General features: G+C 28.9%; 1 protein-coding gene across 3 annotated transcripts in view; it reads right to left on the reverse strand.

Moving 5' to 3' along the window:
- The window catches only part of LOC136969417 (band 4.1-like protein 5), a 52,348-nt gene that overhangs the window by 12,628 nt on the left and 21,551 nt on the right, over nt 1-18,169 (reverse strand). For 2 of the 3 annotated variants that reach the window (XM_067263562.1, XM_067263564.1), the window contains exons 4-12: nt 13,669-13,747; nt 13,434-13,531; nt 4,742-4,862; nt 3,684-3,771; nt 3,449-3,607; nt 1,098-1,267; nt 837-998; nt 488-744; nt 310-363 (exon numbers count right to left, since the gene is read on the reverse strand). In XM_067263562.1, the coding sequence (XP_067119663.1) occupies nt 310-363; nt 488-744; nt 837-998; nt 1,098-1,267; nt 3,449-3,607; nt 3,684-3,771; nt 4,742-4,862; nt 13,434-13,531; nt 13,669-13,747 (1,188 nt within the window). The remainder of the gene's footprint in view (nt 1-309; nt 364-487; nt 745-836; nt 999-1,097; nt 1,268-3,448; nt 3,608-3,683; nt 3,772-4,741; nt 4,863-13,433; nt 13,532-13,668; nt 13,748-18,169) is intronic. The other variant, XM_067263563.1, reaches the window with a different exon arrangement.

Here is an 18,169-nt window from a genome sequence, read left to right on the forward strand (position 1 = left end):
CTAACTTGTTGAAGATATTAATTAACAGCAAATTATATATATTCTCTACAATGGATGATGAAACCGGTTGACTCAAAGTGGATATTTCTCATATAAGATAAAAGAACAAGTGTGAGTGGTCATTGTTCAGGTAAAATGGTGGTTGATTTAAGGAGGGTTAAATTTGGTCATCTAAAAGGGGTGGTCATCCGGAAAAGTTTTACTGTTTTTAATTATATTTAAGAAAATAATTTAATACATAATATAATTAAATTATTTTGATAATATTCTCTCTCTCTCTCTCGATTCAATAAAAGAGAAGTTATTTACATAGCTCTTCTCCCATTCTCCATTTCTCATATTGGTATTTAAGAGCTGATCCAACTATTAATAGAAGAAAAACAGAAGAATGATAAAAGTGAAATCAGAAATTTATGATAGAAAATATAGAATTAACAGAATAATTTCTTTAACTATATATGAAAATGAGCAATTTTTGTGAATTCACCTAATGTTTTTTCTGGAATGGAATTCTGTTTTGACGTATTAACAGCTGAAAATTCGTTTTTAGATTTACTCAGAGAACTTGCTGGAATTTTATCTTTTGTAAGAGATTTTATGAGGCTGTCTAATCTCTCTTCTGCAGTTTTCTTATCTTCAGTATCCAACTTCGGTACCGGTGACTGTGATTCTTCATCCTGAGGTGCAGTTGCAACCGCACCAATAGTTGTTATATTAGTGACGGGAGCTGGTGGTTCGCTGATGCTGAATCAAAATAATTTATGCTCAATTTTATTACTACATTATCAACATAATTGTTCAAAGAAGTTTTATTAGTAAATATAAACTTTTTCTACCTGGTAGTTTCTACAGATGGCACTTCATTCCGAGTATGATTGGCCATTTCTCTGTTTCGATCGTGAGTCGGACGACGGGAATATCTCTGACTTGGTCTACGTTCCACCTGAATGGTTCGCCGCACTCTGTTATGCTGAATTGTCTGAAACTCCGTCTTCCCGCTTTGAAAGATTTCAATAAGCATTATTATTATTATTATTATTATTATTATTATTAATTCTAGGATTTTATAAAAAGTATTCTAAAAGAGTTATTTCTACCTGTATCTAAATCTTGATCCCATACGAAAGAAATTCTGTCTAGTATTCACTCCTCTTATGGGTTGTTGTAAACGAAAGAATCCATGATGTTCAACGGCACACTTCCACAAATGTTTGCAGGCTTTATTATTGACTAAGCGAAACACAAATGTATGTTCTTGTTCTTTACCCTGAAAATTATACAAGAGACTATGACTTTGCATCTTGAAAAATTTAATACTCAAATGCTCTGTATCAGAGATGGGAATCTTTTTTAAAAAGAGGGCCAAATAACATGTAAAGGTGCACATGCAGGGGCCAAATTTTCTAGATTTTTAAGATTTATAGCCAGCCTGGCCCATCAAGTTAATCACAATCAACCAGACATTTGAAAAAGGCTGCTAAAACAGGAAAAAAGTGCATCGGATGGCACAAAGAATTGGAACATAATAAAAAGTTACAATAAACCTAATTATATGACTATGTACTCAGCAATGCTCAGGTTATCTTAAGAAAATATTGAAAAAGTTTGAAAGCTTCACATGGTTTTGTTAAACATTAGCATACAAGGGAGTCAGCAGTCTTACACATGAAATAATTGCTTCCATTGCAACATTATGAATTTCATTTTTCTTTTGATCCTCTATTATTAAAATAAATACTGTTTTAGTTTCATATCTTTGTATAGACTCATTCCATTGTATTTTACAGAATTATTCACAGAGGTTAAAACTATTATTCTACATAATTTATCAGTAATATACATGACTCCAATTCAATCACTAATGCCAACTGAATTGCTGGATTATTTGTCAGGATATTTCTTCCAGAATATTCTAAATTTTAATTAAAAATTAAATTTATTTCTAATTATTAAATTTATAATTAGATGGCAGCTGAAATGCCTACTTATAGCCAAATTCTATATCTGTAGCTTTACATCTAATCATTAAATTAGCCATGTTACAGCTTAGATAATCCAAAAAGGTGAATTATTGGGCTATTCTTGTGCCATCTTAATAATTAGTTACTAATTAATTTGATTAGAGGTAGGGAAATGTGCCACCATCTTGCACAGGGTGCTCTTTACTTCCTAGCTATATATATATATTTTTAAATCAAACTAAAGTTACATTGTCATGCACTAGGAAAATGTATTTTTGCCAGAGCTTACCAAGCCATTTTTGTCTAATGGCTTATCAAAATTTATTCAATTTCTCACAATATTCAAATGCATTAATTATTTCTCCATTATTTAAAAAATCAACTAACAGAATTCCTCTGTAATCCCAAAAAATAATTGCCATGATTTTCCTTTCAAACTAAACCCATTTGAACTTTTTGAGAAGTGGGCACTAACAGTGGCACTGAGTCAGGGAATCTTACCAAGACTGATGTTGCACCACACAGATAATTAAAAAAAGTGCTGATAAAAACTGAAAAGAAAATTAGGTTTTACTATTATTTAGTCTTTTTTTTACTCTTTCTATCTTGTGAGCACAAAGCGGATTTTTTTCAGGAATATCGTGTTGGGCCAGGTCCACAGTGGAGTAGCTAGGTGGCAAGGGATAAGGCATGACACATTCCCAAAAAAATTCTGGAAGTTTTGTCCAAAATGAATTCACGAGTCAGGAAAGAATTGTTGGGTACATATAAATATAACATTATTATAAACTACATTGGAACAACAAAGAGAACATAAAAAGTGGTAGCCAAACAGCTTTGAAGATCTATAAACTTCTTTTCAAACATAATATAAAATTAATACAAAATATCAGAAGTTTGTGTTCCATTACGAATGGAAGAAGTATTGAATTAAATAACAAGAGATGGCACCTAACACCTTCCTCTAGTGACTTAACATTTAGTTATTAATTAAATATAATTGCTGAAAAGTAGCCTTATGTAATCCAGTAGTTGTTTGGCTTTACAAATTTATTGGGTTTCACAAGGTTTGTTTATGTAATTAAAATAATAAATTTTCTTCCATCAAATCACAATTCTTATGATTTGATGGAAGAAAATATCCTCAAAATATGACAATTAATTCATACCATACATGAATTAAACTATTATTTTAGAAGTCATTTCCTCAATATTGCTAAAACTAATCTAGTAAAATCTGTATATATTATTTCATTTTCTATTATGATCTATTTTATTTACTTAATTTTTTTATAATAAATGTTGGTATTAAATTTGTTTTTTTAACAGTGACATGAAAAGGCTTTAATTAACAAAAATATTCAATATTAATTACAACATGCATTAATGTATTTTGATTTATTTTATTTATTAAAATGATATGAATATATAATTCAAAAATTTATTAAGTAAGTCTCTTCCCATTAAAATTCCAGGAAGATTTTTACCTCTTCGTCATCCTCCACAACTATTAAAGTCAACCTCTTGTTTTTAAAATTCAGTTTGGTGATTTTTGGCCAAAAGAACAATCCGATTTTTGTATTTCCTTCAAAGACTAGTATCCCCGTTGGTGTTAAGCCCAAGGAATATGTATTACCATCTTTACCCTGGATTAAAAAAAAGTTTGTAGTCACAGATAAAAAACAATATGAATTACGTATAAAAATTTTTATTAAAATTCACCATAACATAATGATTATCGACTCCGTACATCTCCAACCATTTTGCTCTGTTCAGATAATTTATCTCGGCTTGTGCTGGAGTTTGACCTCTGAAAAAATTGTAATTTTACATAGTATATAATATTGATAAGTTCATTTTAGATTGTTTTAATAAAAGTGGCATTTTTAATATATTTATTAAGTTTAATAATATTTTATTCAATACATTGCTATTGCTATTGCCTGTACAAGGTGGTCCAGAAAGTATACAGGGTGTGTAGTAAAGTCACTCACTATATACTCACATAACTTATGAATACAGATAGCTAGTCACAAATGTGATATATAGTTATAATAGAGTGACTATGTGCTACAAGAAGCTTTGAACTTCTGAATTTTACCACCAGGAAGCACTCCTAGTAATAAAATTCAGAACTTCATCTATCTCAAAAATGATGCATGATATGGGAAAAAGTCAATTAGAAAATCGTAACGTAGGACCAATTTAGTATAAAAGGACACCTTGCATATGCAAATAGCATGAACAGAAAGCATTAAATGCTGACATGGATGTCAAGCACTGACATTGAAATGTATATTTCTCATGTGTTTGCGCATTCATTTCTCATATATTTATCACATTTTTCATTTTCCTATGTCTTCATACTGCATCAATCATATATCAGCCTATAAGGACTATACCACCCCGTATACCAAGTTTGATGCTTTATTATAGGTGGACGACAAGGTATATAAATCTTGCTAAAGTATTCAAATTACCATTTGAAGCCATTTTTATTATAATGTATTTAATATATTCACTCCCAACTTCAATCTATTGTAATCTTACTCCAGTCTGATATCACATTTTGAATACTCTCTCATAGAATATCAAAGATTTAATACTTAATGGATAACTCAGCTCATTCAAAGTCTTTGGACTGGTCCTAGAGGTATAATGTCCTGATTGAAACCTTATTTTCAATTAGGCAATCATAAATGCTTAGATAACTTACTCAGATTTAAGTAAGGCAACTTAATATTAATAATAAATATCAAGTTAATATTTAATGTTCTTACTTGCAAGTTTTGAATTTTTCCAGAAATTGGATTTCCATTTCTTCGGTTTGATCAGGTACAAATCGGAATTCAGATATGACACCTGCCGTGTGCTGTTCGGGATCATAGTCGCCCAGTTCGGCTAAATTTACAGTCAAAACATTAATCAAGTAAATAACTGTAAGCATTATCTTTATTTAACTCATTTATAAATGTAATGAATGGAAATTTCATTCTTCCATTAACAATACTCTTGTATTTCATAATATTAAAATTAAAAGATATTTATTAAAATGAACATTCATATAAGTAAAAATACCTGCAGGTTAAAAATACCAAGTAACAACAGGCCATACATACAAATAATGTTCTGTGACATTATAGGGGAGATAAAAACTGTAGCCTCCCATATCTTGTCTAAGTCTAAATATATGTAGATACATACTTACTGTATCATTGTATTTCATATAACTATTGGGACAAAGCTACAGGCTATCTCACCCCCAATGTAGGTAAATTCTGCTGAATAGTTGGCAAAATCACACCACCAAAAAGTACATGCACACACACACACACATATATATGTGTGTGTGTGTGTGTGTGTGTGTGTGTATTCTCTTAATTCCAACATATACTGTATATGTTGGAAATTGGAATTAAGAGTAAATACAGCAGTAGAAAGAAGGGCATGAAGGACAGAGAGAATCAGGAAGAGAAGCCACCTCTCAACCAGTATTTTGTACGAACTATTAGTATCAGCCATACACATCAGCTCCTTGCACCAATGATGAATGTCTAAATGTGGCCCATTCACTGTATCAGTTCTGTGCTTAAGTAATTAAATTAATTATGTTCTAATTTTTATCTTAATTATTATTTCTTAATTTTTTTAAAACTATAAATTAAATGATATGGAAATTATTGACCTGGTTTCAAACTGTTTCAAATCCAGCTGGCTATTAGCCATGCAATTTTATATCAACTTGTAAAATATCAATTTTTAAATGGCTACACCCATTAATTTATTAATGTATATGAGAAATTCAAGAAATATAATTCACTTCTGACATGTAAAAACGTTATTTTATTAAAGTTATTTTCATTAATATATTTTTCCTCTTATTCATATTCAAGTTATTTACTTCTCGACGAGCAAGCTTGGCACCGATCCATTCATTTTTGGATCAAATCTTACAAATTACTCTTTTTGATATTTTGTAAATGTCACAATAATTACTTATAATGCCAGTAATTAATAATTACATATTAATTATCTGGTAAATTATCGTCATAAAAACTCTTCTGAAGATTTTATTGTGATGATAATTTTACCAGAAAATAAATTATAAATTATAAATCTTATCAAAGAATAAGAGCCAAATATACAGAAAGCACATACACAGTATATTATTTAATATTCTACACATAAATAAGCAAATATTTCTCTATAAAGGGTGTCCATTGATTACAAGTAGAGTTTTTGAGTCATTTTTTGCCTCCCTTCTCTTTAACTGTGTACAATAGTTTGCAGACCCTCCTGACATTGACAACATGACTTTAAAAAAGTTCTGTAAATATTTTCTAACTGATAATTTATTCATATAATTAGTAAGTAGACTTATAATGGTAAATTCACATGCCAATAATACCAATAAGAACTCCATGTACACAATGTCTTTCCTCCTCCCCTGTTGTGTACAACAATGTGCTTTTTGTAGTCCTTTAAACTGTGTAATGGACTTATACAGTTATCCTGGCAATTCTATGTCAAATCATGTAAGGTAATGGTAACTTTATCTTCAACACATATTTTTGTAGATATTTTTAAACATTACTTAAATGATGTTAGAGACATCCATCATCATTTATGTCAATTACCTTTTAAATATTATAATAAAATAAAGAAATGAATAGTTACAAAGCATGTTATAATGAAAGAAATGTAAGAAAAATTAAGTCATTTTTAATTTCTTTATCTTTTTATACAGTATAAATTAGCTGGGGAGTTTTAAGAAATGCTAATATGATTGATGCTAGTCACCTATACATCGAGTTACACAACTGGTCACAATTTCACCCAATATAACAGCCTGATTTGCAACAGAGGTGACTGAATGGCATATGTAAGATATATATACCTTAGACTCTTGCTAATCTGACCATTCTTTATATAGAAGAATGCCAGATTAATGAGAGTGTATAGGTTAAAAGTCTGTCTAAGGGCAATGAATGACATAACCTGTTGAGGTGCGATACAGTTACTTTTTGGAGACAAGTAGAAAAAGACATGGTTTGCCAACATGCATATTGCACAAAGAAATGAAACTCTAGTAAGCAGGAAAACTAGACATCTGATATGACTACAATTCCTTAAACAGAAGCATGGGCAATCACATGGGATTATGCCAAAAAATTGAAAGGTTACAGCAAGAACTATAATATAACAAGAACTTAATATAACATTGTTTTCTTGCATCTCATTCACTATAAGGAACGCAGGTGTCAAAGAAGTCAAATACCTTAAGTCCTATGAGATGTCAAAGCTTAACCTTTGATGCATCATAGAACATTACAATATCTACTTGATGATTAAGCACCATCTGCCTATTTTTAACTTCTTTTTTATTAACATGCCACAACAGATACAAGAGCATCATGAAAAAGTTGCGAAACATTGGAGTCGGACCTCCAAAGGCAATTGGAAGAGAGCACAGAATCTTATAAAATAAAATTATTTAACATCTTAAGAACGAAACTTGAGTTAAAATATTGTATTAATTTAGTAACTTTCATAAAATTTTACATTAATAGCAGTTTAAATACAAAAAAGATTAATGTGTCTAAGGAAAATCTTGGCAAGTTATCATTAACATTATTCATTATTATGAATTATTTATGAATATATACTAATGATTACTAATCATTACTGCATTAATGATTCAGTAAATATTAATCTGTTTGAAAATATAATTATTATGCACATGTAGACCAAAAAAAGTATTTTTAATTAAATTTATTTATTTTTGAAGACAAAATTCCCAAATTAATTCCATTTGAAACCTTTTTTTTTAATAAAATAAAATAAACAAATTTAATAAATTAAAACATTTTTATGCTTTCGATATCTTTCAGCAAAATCAGGATGTAAAAATTCACTTAACAGTATATGGAAAATTAACTTTGTGCAATGAAACGGAACAATAATCAAGACTAAAATAATAATAATAAAAAAATGTGAAGTACACACACATCATTTGTTTACAGTTAAAAAAAGGTGAGAAAAAATTTGCATTTAACAATTACCTCCCACTGATTTACTGTCAGATTTTTTAAGTATTTAATTAATAATTTAAATGTTTTAACAAGTTCGTAAACAAATTTAAACTGTAACATTCAAATCTATATTAAAATAAATGTAAAAATAAAGCAAACAATCAATTTATGATAATTTTAATTTTGTAGTATTTCAAAAAGCATCCGATTAAAATTAATATTTTATTTTAATATTTTAGAATAATAGTAAATGTAAATTTATATTAGTGTGAGGACACAAATCATCTTTATTTTATGGGGGAAATAAAAGCATTAATTTTTCTACTGTGCATTAACATAATAAATTCACAAAGAAAATTACTTTATTAGAGTCACAAATCAACATTTATATCTCTAAAGATATTTAGACTCTAAACACCTTCAGAGAGAATTAATCTTAAAGTATTTGGAAATATTTTGTGTGTTGATCTGTCACTTTAATAAAGTAAATTCATGAAAAGTTGGCATGTTCGATAAAAGAATTTGGTTAATGTTACCTATGGTTCCAAAATGGCGGCTTGTCTCTGATTCCCGTGAATAGAAGAAAGGAAACAGTGACATACGTTCTAACCTAACCTAACCTATTCTAATAATTTTGTTGGTAATAATTATGGTAATTTATTAGAATAGGTTAGGTTAGGTTAGAACGTGTGTCCCCACTGTTTCCTTTCTTCTATTTGCTGGAATCAGAGACAAGCTGCCATTTTGGAATCATAGGTAACATTAACCAAGAATTTATTAGTTAAAAACAAAACACTAAAGCCTTTAGACTCCTCTAGTCTTTAACTTTTGATAAATTTTTAATGAGGTCGTACATACCCGAATATAAAATTTATTCATGTGTGAAGTTATATCCTTAAATAAATAATATTAAAACTTTTTATATTAAGTTAAACTTATAAATATTTAAATAAAATGAGATACTTTAATGTAAACTAAATCTGTGTTTAAATTGATAATCGTTTATAACAGATTAACAAATATCTAAATATACAAAAGTCTTATTCGTCAAAAATTATTAATTACAACTGACTTTGTTTTGAAGCCAAAGATGATAATTCAATTGAACGACAATCGTTCAAAACAAAGTTTAATGCTTAACAAATTTCTGACTTTTCTACATAACACACGGGGCTACAAATAATGTACTTATTGAAAAGTTAATCCCGATCATATGGCAGAAACATGAATAATAATTTCCGATTAATGGTTGGTTGCACGTTGGTTTATCTGACCGAAATAACTTAATTGAGAACTGTTACAATGGAGTTGTTACATTCAATGAGACAGTTACAATGTCAGAATTAATACATATATTTCAACACATTAAAAATTTAATATTTTTCCGTACAGTTCATGCAACCATAGAGATAACATTGCATTTTAGAAATACAACATTAATTTGTTTTAAAATTTACTTTGTTAAATCTGAATTGAAAGGTTTCAGAATATAATTACAGTAGAGCGTCATTTATCCGAATCAATTGAGGACTGGGGTTGTTTGGATAACTAATTATGTACAAAAAAATATATTAACCTATCCCATGTTGAAATTTTTCTCCGTTGCGTGTCGCTTCATGTTGAATTTTCGTTGATTTTAAGCCTAACGAAAATTTTTATAATATAATAAAAATAATATAATATAATATAATAATAATAATCGAGGCTATTGTATCGTTAAAAATTATTTCTTTATTTTGTACAAACAAAATAAATATATTGAAAAATATAAAAACAAAAAAAATTATACTTTAGAAGTTAATCTAGTATCAAAAACGTTTGATTTGGCATGACACAGTACGACTGGAAAGCTTTCGGTTAACCGATGTTTCGGATAAACGACGCTCTACTGTATATTCAAATTTAAATTGGTAATGCTTTTATTAATGTATTTATTGGCACATTAATAAGAAAAAGATATATTAATTTTATTAGTTATTTAGTTAATCACTATTGAAATGGTAGAGAGTTTTGGAAGAAAATAAGGATTTGGTCACATATGGGGTGTTGAAAACTTAGGGGAGAGCGGGGCTACAAGTTCCGTTTTTTAATCAACCTTATATTTTGTTAAGGAAACATAATTCTAGCATAAGTATTAAGAGATTAAAATTTAGTAATATATCTAACTTTGCTATAAATACAGTTTTTGGGGTTGATTTTTTGTAAGTTTTTTTATAATTAATAATACAATACCTAAAGTCGGAAAGTAACAACTTACCCCGGTTCGGGGCTAGTTGTTAACAGGGTGGGGCAAGTTGTTACAAGATCTATGGAAGGTGTAATATGTAAAAAAAACAATAATTTATTTAACTAAGTATGTATTTAAAGACTAATCAATAATATCTTATCAATAATTAGTTGTTTTTCTTAAATTTATTATAAAGAAAACATTTTTACGTTTCAACATTTATAACTTTTACTTAAAGAAAAGGGGAGAAAGGAACATCCTTTCCAAGTTCTTGTATAACACCAGAAGTTGCAGGCAAATTTACAACTCCTGATGGCCCTGGCTGATCCAAGATTTGTCTTTCGTCAGTAAAGCTTACATTTAACAAATACTCTGCTAACTTGTTTTCCTGTTCTTCAATAAAGACCAATTTTACTTTTTTGTAGCCAATCGCAGCGTTTTCTACTCCAGATTTCAACTTCTTTACAAATCTATATAACGTCATATGACAAATATCTAATTCTCTGGCAACAGTTTTTATTTTTTTAACCATCTTTAATAACTGCATCTGCAGCTCTTTGCATCAACTCCTGAGATACAGAACCCCGTGTTGTTTTTCGAATATAAGTCCGCATACTGCAAAAGGAAAAAAAACATTATTTTTACTGCATTACCGGTACAGATGAACTGGGGCAAGTTGTTCCAAGGTCACAACATGCCCCCAAAGAAGGGAACATCTAGCCCCGATAGCACATGGGTTCAAAACAGCAGCTACTAGATTAGGTTACGAGACATATACAGTTTTAGCGTAGTATATCAAGATACTCGATATATTTTTGAATAAAAATACCAAACAACTAATCGCTAATTATTTAAATTCGCCAGATATACCAAAAATATCAAACACGAAAATATTTACTTATGTGGATCAGCGACGTACAGGCTCTCTTTCCAATGTACCGGACGTCACTGGCCTGATTAAGATAGCTGCCGTCGGTGCGCAGAAACGTTCGATTTCATGACATATTTACTAATTATATATATATTTTTTCCTTGTGGAGCTATTTCAATCGGAACAACTTACCCCGAGAACTTTTAGCCCCGCTCTCCCCTACTGTAGAGAAATTTGTAATGACATTAAAGTTATATGCATAGTATTGTATATGAGATCCGTATGCTGTCCATCCAATGCCAGTTGACCATACAGTATTGTATATAATTTACAGGTCTCATATGCAATACCATACATATAACTTTAACGTCATTACAAATTTCTCACTGAATAGCACCTTACTAGAGATTTTGTACATACTTAGATAAACATAACAAATTTTAGAGAAATATTACATAATATCATATTTCTCAAATTAAAGATGCACTTTTCATCTAACAGGAAATATAAAATGTCCATTGGATAGAGACTTCTGATGATAAACTCATTGCATTTATAAAGAACTCCAATTTTTAGTTTGGAAATAATGTGAAAAATATATAAATTTAAAAGCAATACAGTGCATTTTTTAAAAACACAAATTACTATCAGATATTCTAACTACACAAAAAGTAATGAGAACAAACATTAAAATGAAAACCACATTAAAAGTCTGGTTATTTTAGCATATGATTGTTATGTTTTTCACGAAGTGTCAAAAGGATGAAATCAGGAGAGAGCGAGATATCCAGATTTCCCGTCAGTCTATATTTTCTACGAGGTCCTAGAGAGTAACTCTGAAAAACTTGGTCCAGGTTGGTCAAAGAGTTTAGGAGTGTGTAGAGAATAGGCAGTCAAACAGATATTCTATTTTATATATATAGATAAGCAACTTTAAGGGATAATGAAATTTTTTCCATCCAATTGCATATCATTAATTAAACTTTTCATCAATTCCTTTATTTTTTATGAGATCCTATTTAATTCATATAAATTTATGAAGATTCAACATTAATTTCTTCAAATTAGCGTATCTTTAGTAATTAAAATTATATACAAAGTGCATGATGATGAATAATATTCTATAGTAAAATAATCCAGATATAAAAAATAAATATTTATGAACTTTAGTTATTTATTTGTTTATATTTTAAGACTATTGCTTTCTTTGAGGTGCTGTCTACCTGACACTGTTGCATATTGTTATCTGAAATTAACAATAATCTAAGAATAATTGTAATATTTAGCATTGTTCTTGTGAGAAGTAAACTACACTAAAATGAATGACAGATCAAAAGTTCAGTAAAAAATTTAAAATGCAATACCTTTAACTCAATTACAAAACAAAAATTCTGACATATGACCTTGACAACCAGATATATATGGAAACAGAGCAGTATCGAATTAAGATTACCAGGTTATTGGAAATAAGGTGAATTTGATGATTTAATCAAAACCATGTAGAAAATAGTAAATAATTAAAACAACTGAGCACAAACAAATTTGACAGTGTGGAGTGAACTGTTAATAATGCAGCATAACAAGCTGGACTACTGTTAAAACATCCCAGCATGCTAACGTCACCAGTAACTGACATTGCCAAATTAGTGAAATCTCCTAGATTTTGTGAAAAATGAAAGTGACTGTGAGAAATTTAGTGAAAGGTAATGTAATTTCAGTGGGAAATTTCAGGAGACTGATTTTTAAATTTATACCGTATTGTGTCATAAGATACTGTACTATTTTGAGCAGCCTAAGATGACGAGCACAATAATCTTTAATATTGTGTCCAGCCTGAGCACTCAAGCTTGGGAAATACATCATGCCATATTCAGTGGGAAGGTGTTCAAATTTAATAAAAGCTGGAGTTTGAACTAGTGGGAAGCTCATATAACATCTGGCAACATTATCAGTAATACCTAAGAATCAACTAGTGTTGGATTACTGGATGTGTTGAACTAGTAAATGGCCAGATTACCATGATTGTACTGTATTATAAATAAAATAAAAATGCATTTATAACAGTATAAAATATTAGTGTTATTGTCAAATAATGGCTTGAAATTGGTCTAGTTAAATAATTGCATCATTTTTAGATCAGATTTTCCAATTTTCAACCAGTCAGTCATTAATTTATAGGCAGTAATATTATTTCTAGATAATTAACAACTACAACAGCAAATACACAGTTCAAAGTTTCCACATCTTAACTTAATGTTAACTTTGAACAATACATCTGCATTTATAGAACTTTATTACATTTACCTTCTAGAAAATATAAATTAATGTACTGTACAACTTACATTGTAAAGCATAGGCAGATAATTCGACAGCCGTATCCGAGGGGCAAGGTAATTTACCAGATAATATATCTTGTTTCAGTTGTAGAAAAAATAAGTACCTATAAATAAGTTTAGTTACTAAATACAATAAATTTTAATTATAGTTTATTATACTATTTACTTCTGTTGTATCTGCTTAATGATTATTATAAATGCAAGTAAATCTTATTAAGAACAGTCAAAAATGTTACGATACCTAGTTAATTCTTCACGTAGATTATTTGGTTCCGAAGAATAAAATTTCACTCTCAACCACAAAGTGTAAGGAGGACCGACTGAAAAAATATAAAACAAATTATGATTTCTTCTTTGTAAAATTGTAACAGTAAAATATTAACATTTGTATTATTAGTATATTATTTTCAGACAGAGAGAGTGAAAAAAGGAGATAGAGATGGACAGGAAATTTTCTTAATGGTGGATTGTTTTGAACTTTTTAAAGCAAACCATTGAGAATTTAGATTTAATTTTTGACTGAAACTTAATCCTTTGATGAATACTCCCATAAACACGCACAACCATGTGACAAACTGTAACAGTAAGCATGTATGTATTCATCCAAGTTTTTGTCATTGTAGTATGCTCATATATTTACCGACAAAAGTGAAACTTTACAGACAGCTAGAGACATCTGTTGACATGTATAGAAAATTTTTTTCAAGTTGTGTTTGTAAGTTTCATGAGATTTAGCATAGAATTTTCTAAGACAAATACAAATGTGACGCATAGTTGTCATTCACACTCAGTGCCAAATTGTTGGAGTTATTTCACACAATTTGAATCTGAAGAAGAAAATACAGCCTAGTGTATTAAAAAAATATGAAGACACTATATTTATTTTGATTTATTTTACTGTTTATTCAATTTTTGTGAGCATTTGTATCATTTGTGATTAGTGAAGGATTTCTGCCAGTTCTTCAATCATACTAAAGAACTATGAGGAGCTCTTGATAACTGATCTCATCTCCTGTGATAAATTTTGAGTATTTGAACCTGAAACCATAAGCTAATGCTTACCATACAACCTCCTGAATCTCAAAAATGTGAAAGCGAAATTAAACGATCAAACTGTTGCATGAGGGTCGATTTACACACAACAGTGACGTGCCGGCACAGTGCAGTAAGCATCGATAAATATCACACATAGCCAATCAGAATTTCATGTAAGACACTTGTATGATTGACAGAATACAGATCACGTGTAGTAGATGAAACTCTGATTGGCTATGTGTATATTTATCGATGTTCATGCACCAAACGGTCACTGTGCCTGCACATCACTGTTGTGTGTAAATCGATCTTGAAGCTTTACCTAAAATCATCCTTTAAATTTGAGAAAAGTATCAAGAATTTAATTAATTTTTAAAAACATTAAACTTTAAAAAAGTGATTTTTCTGGTATTTTTAAAAAATATCTTTAGTGTATAAAGCATGTAACTAAAAGAAAAAATGTTCTTATTCAACCAGTGATCATATGCAGTAGCAATGATTTTCCACATCTACTAGATTTTTCACACTAATTTGTTTTTGAATTGACCTTGCTGTGCTTCCACAATATTATTATGCTATGCATGATCCATCTGTCTGTTTAAAAATTTCAGTCAAAAAAAAGTTCTATCTGCTTATCATGGGCCCTCAACAAACTGCTGTGGAAATTTGTCACCTTGCACGCATTCTTACGTACAATTTTTTTTATGCAACCATATGCATAAGGTGGCACTTTTCTATTTGGATGTCACTTCTCAATGCAGTCAGTGATTAAGACTTCTAAAAATTGCTGCAAGCAGAAGAGAATAGTGACGTCGTGATATGGCAGACTGCGAGTACCTACGACCTTGAATGCTTGTCTCCATGAGCTAGCCTAGAGCATTACGACTTTTGACAATATAAATTTTTTTGCAGCTTTATTTCTTGCCCATAAATATAGAAAAATCATTTTCTGGTTATTCTGAGAAACACCTCAGTCTTCCTATCATTCATTTCCAGCCGAACTCATTTCACGATACTCCTTGCTGTCACAAAGTTAGGATAGCTTCCTGCGGGAGAAGATAGGATTCCATAAACAAAATATATTGTAAAGTAAACAACATATACAGCATAATTATCCATAAAAAAATTCAGTGGAAAATTACCACCTTATGCATACAGCCATTCTAATACTGTAAGTCTCGCAGGTTAAAAAATATTACAGTTTTTAGAAAATAACCAAACAAGTCTGGTTATTTTGTAAAAATTTATTTGGTCATTTCACTTTGTCAAATCATTCTAGACATATACATATGTAAAACAGAGATAAAATAAAGAATTAAAACACAATCATAGACAGTGAACTTTGATGTTTTATTACGAAAATGATATACAAAGACAATGCAAATAAATATATTAACAGATAAAAATCAAAATATACAGCATTAGGTTTCAAAAAGTTGTTTCTTATATGATAATAAAATTTATTTACAATATGATACAAACGTATTAAGAAATAGCGAGATTATATTTTTAATTGAACCTAATCTGGCATGTGTTGGATTTAAATTAATATATAATTAAACAACTTTTTATCCTTTCAAATTTTGCATTTTAAATTTATCATCAGCAAATACAAAATTAAGTTTTGTATCTAAAGTATTCAAAAATTAATAAATTTTAACTTTTAAACTCATAATTATGATTAATTGAAAGAATTATAAGTAAGATTTAAAGCTAATTTATATTTATTTTTAATAAATAAATTTTTCATATACAAAAACATTTTGAAATTTCTACTGCATTCGATAAATATCTCGCGCTATCGAATTCAACAAGTAGATAATGTATAATAAATGAACTGATTAAGAGTTCAGTGGAAGGCAATAAAGTTTATCTCGTAACAAAAGAAACCGAAACATTTTAATATTTTCCTTCCTCCCGTAGCAGAAAATATGCAAAGTTTTAATAATGTTATGGCCTTGTACCAAATTGTAAAATAGTAAGAGCAGGTGCGAGAAGATTAAGTGTGTATAAAAATGAATCAAACTAGGCTAATTAATAGAATAATTTTATTTTGTTGGTATTCATTAATCACGTGTCAATTATGTTTACAAATTTATTAGTTTTACATAGTTTAATTATTCAGAGAGATTATCTGTTCTCTGTTAAACCAGTTTTTACGTATATCAGTGCACGTTATCACTATCTAACAAGATTTCATTTAGTAGCCTTGACACAACCCCCACACTTTAAAAAAATATGGAGTAAATTCATACTTTCCCTTTATGGCATCATAATTTTTTTTAAATTATTTTAAAGCCAATTTGTGCATATAAATTAAATAAAATTATAAATAAACTGTGAGAGATGATTCAGAACTTTAAGGAAAATAAAATTTTTAAAATATTTTAGTAAATAATCCAACTTGTATTGATAAATTCAGTCGATAATAAAAGTTTTTCCTCAATTATGTTACAAAATAAACAAATTAAGTGGATTTATTTATTGGGTCATTGAAACTAGATAAACAAGGTTAACTCAATTTCCATTTGTGTAATTATGACTTCATTTCTATTTTTTTGAAAAGTTTAATACTAAATCACTGCTTTGAAATCTGGAAAATATAAAAATTATGCGACTGGACAGTAAAATTCTTTCTCAAAAGATTATAATCATGCCAATTATGTTTGAAAATATATTTGTACAAATTTAAACAAATAATGAGAATGGAATGAAAGACCTTGAATCGAAATTTAACAATCTTTTATGAGAGAATTCCTTTTATTGCATTTATATTGGCAAATTATTAAGTTAACGTAATAAATAAAATTTGGCTCATTAGTCAAAAACATTAAACTTATTTGGTGCTTTAAAAGAATTTATTATTATTTAACAGATTAGATAAGATTTAAAATTTAAAAAAAAATGTAAAGGTTATTTTTGATTAAAATGATATAAAATATTCAATTCTTGTATTTATAAAATCATAAAATACTTCATTCGGAAATAAAGCTTTTTAAATTCTTATTGGTTTCCTGGATGTTATAAAATATAACATATGAAAAATGCAGTCGCCATTCAAATTTTTTATCTCCCCAGCTTTTTTTTTTGCATTTTGTAATGTTTTGACACTCCAGGAGACCAAAATACAAAAAAATCCCTTCCATTTCAAAATTGTGTGTATGTGTGTTTATTAATTTTTACATCTCAAAACAGATGGTTCCACAAACAATATTAACCTTGAACTAGTCTTTTAACGTTTTTTTGAAACTTAAATTTATTATCTTTTTAAAATATTTATCATAATTCAACAAAATTACTCCTTTTAAGCTTTTGTCTCCAAGCTTAGCCATCCAGGAAAATTTTCTGCAAACACCCATGACACTGTCAACAGCATTTTTCATTTTGCAGCTAAACTGTTTATTAGAGAGCACTTACTATTAGAAAGAGACTATTATTTGTTTTGGGGAATTAGATGCAACTATTAATGGTATAAATCTGGTAATTTACATTAATCTGAATTTGAACCTAACCAAATATATATAAGCATAAACTCATCTTTCATTTTATGAAATTAATTTGTAGTGTATTTTTTTTATAACTAAACTGATGTTAAATCCAAAGAACAACCTGAATGCTGTTTCTGATAAAGGCTTTTCAATGCTATTGTGAATCTTTACATGTGTGACAAGGATATAAGAATCCAGCTTGTAGGATTTTCATCATCA

The sequence above is a fragment of the Centruroides vittatus genome, unplaced genomic scaffold (assembly GCF_030686945.1).
Source record: "Centruroides vittatus isolate TY-2023 unplaced genomic scaffold, ASM3068694v2 contig_1781, whole genome shotgun sequence".
In the NCBI taxonomy this organism is placed as follows: domain Eukaryota; kingdom Metazoa; phylum Arthropoda; class Arachnida; order Scorpiones; family Buthidae; genus Centruroides; species Centruroides vittatus.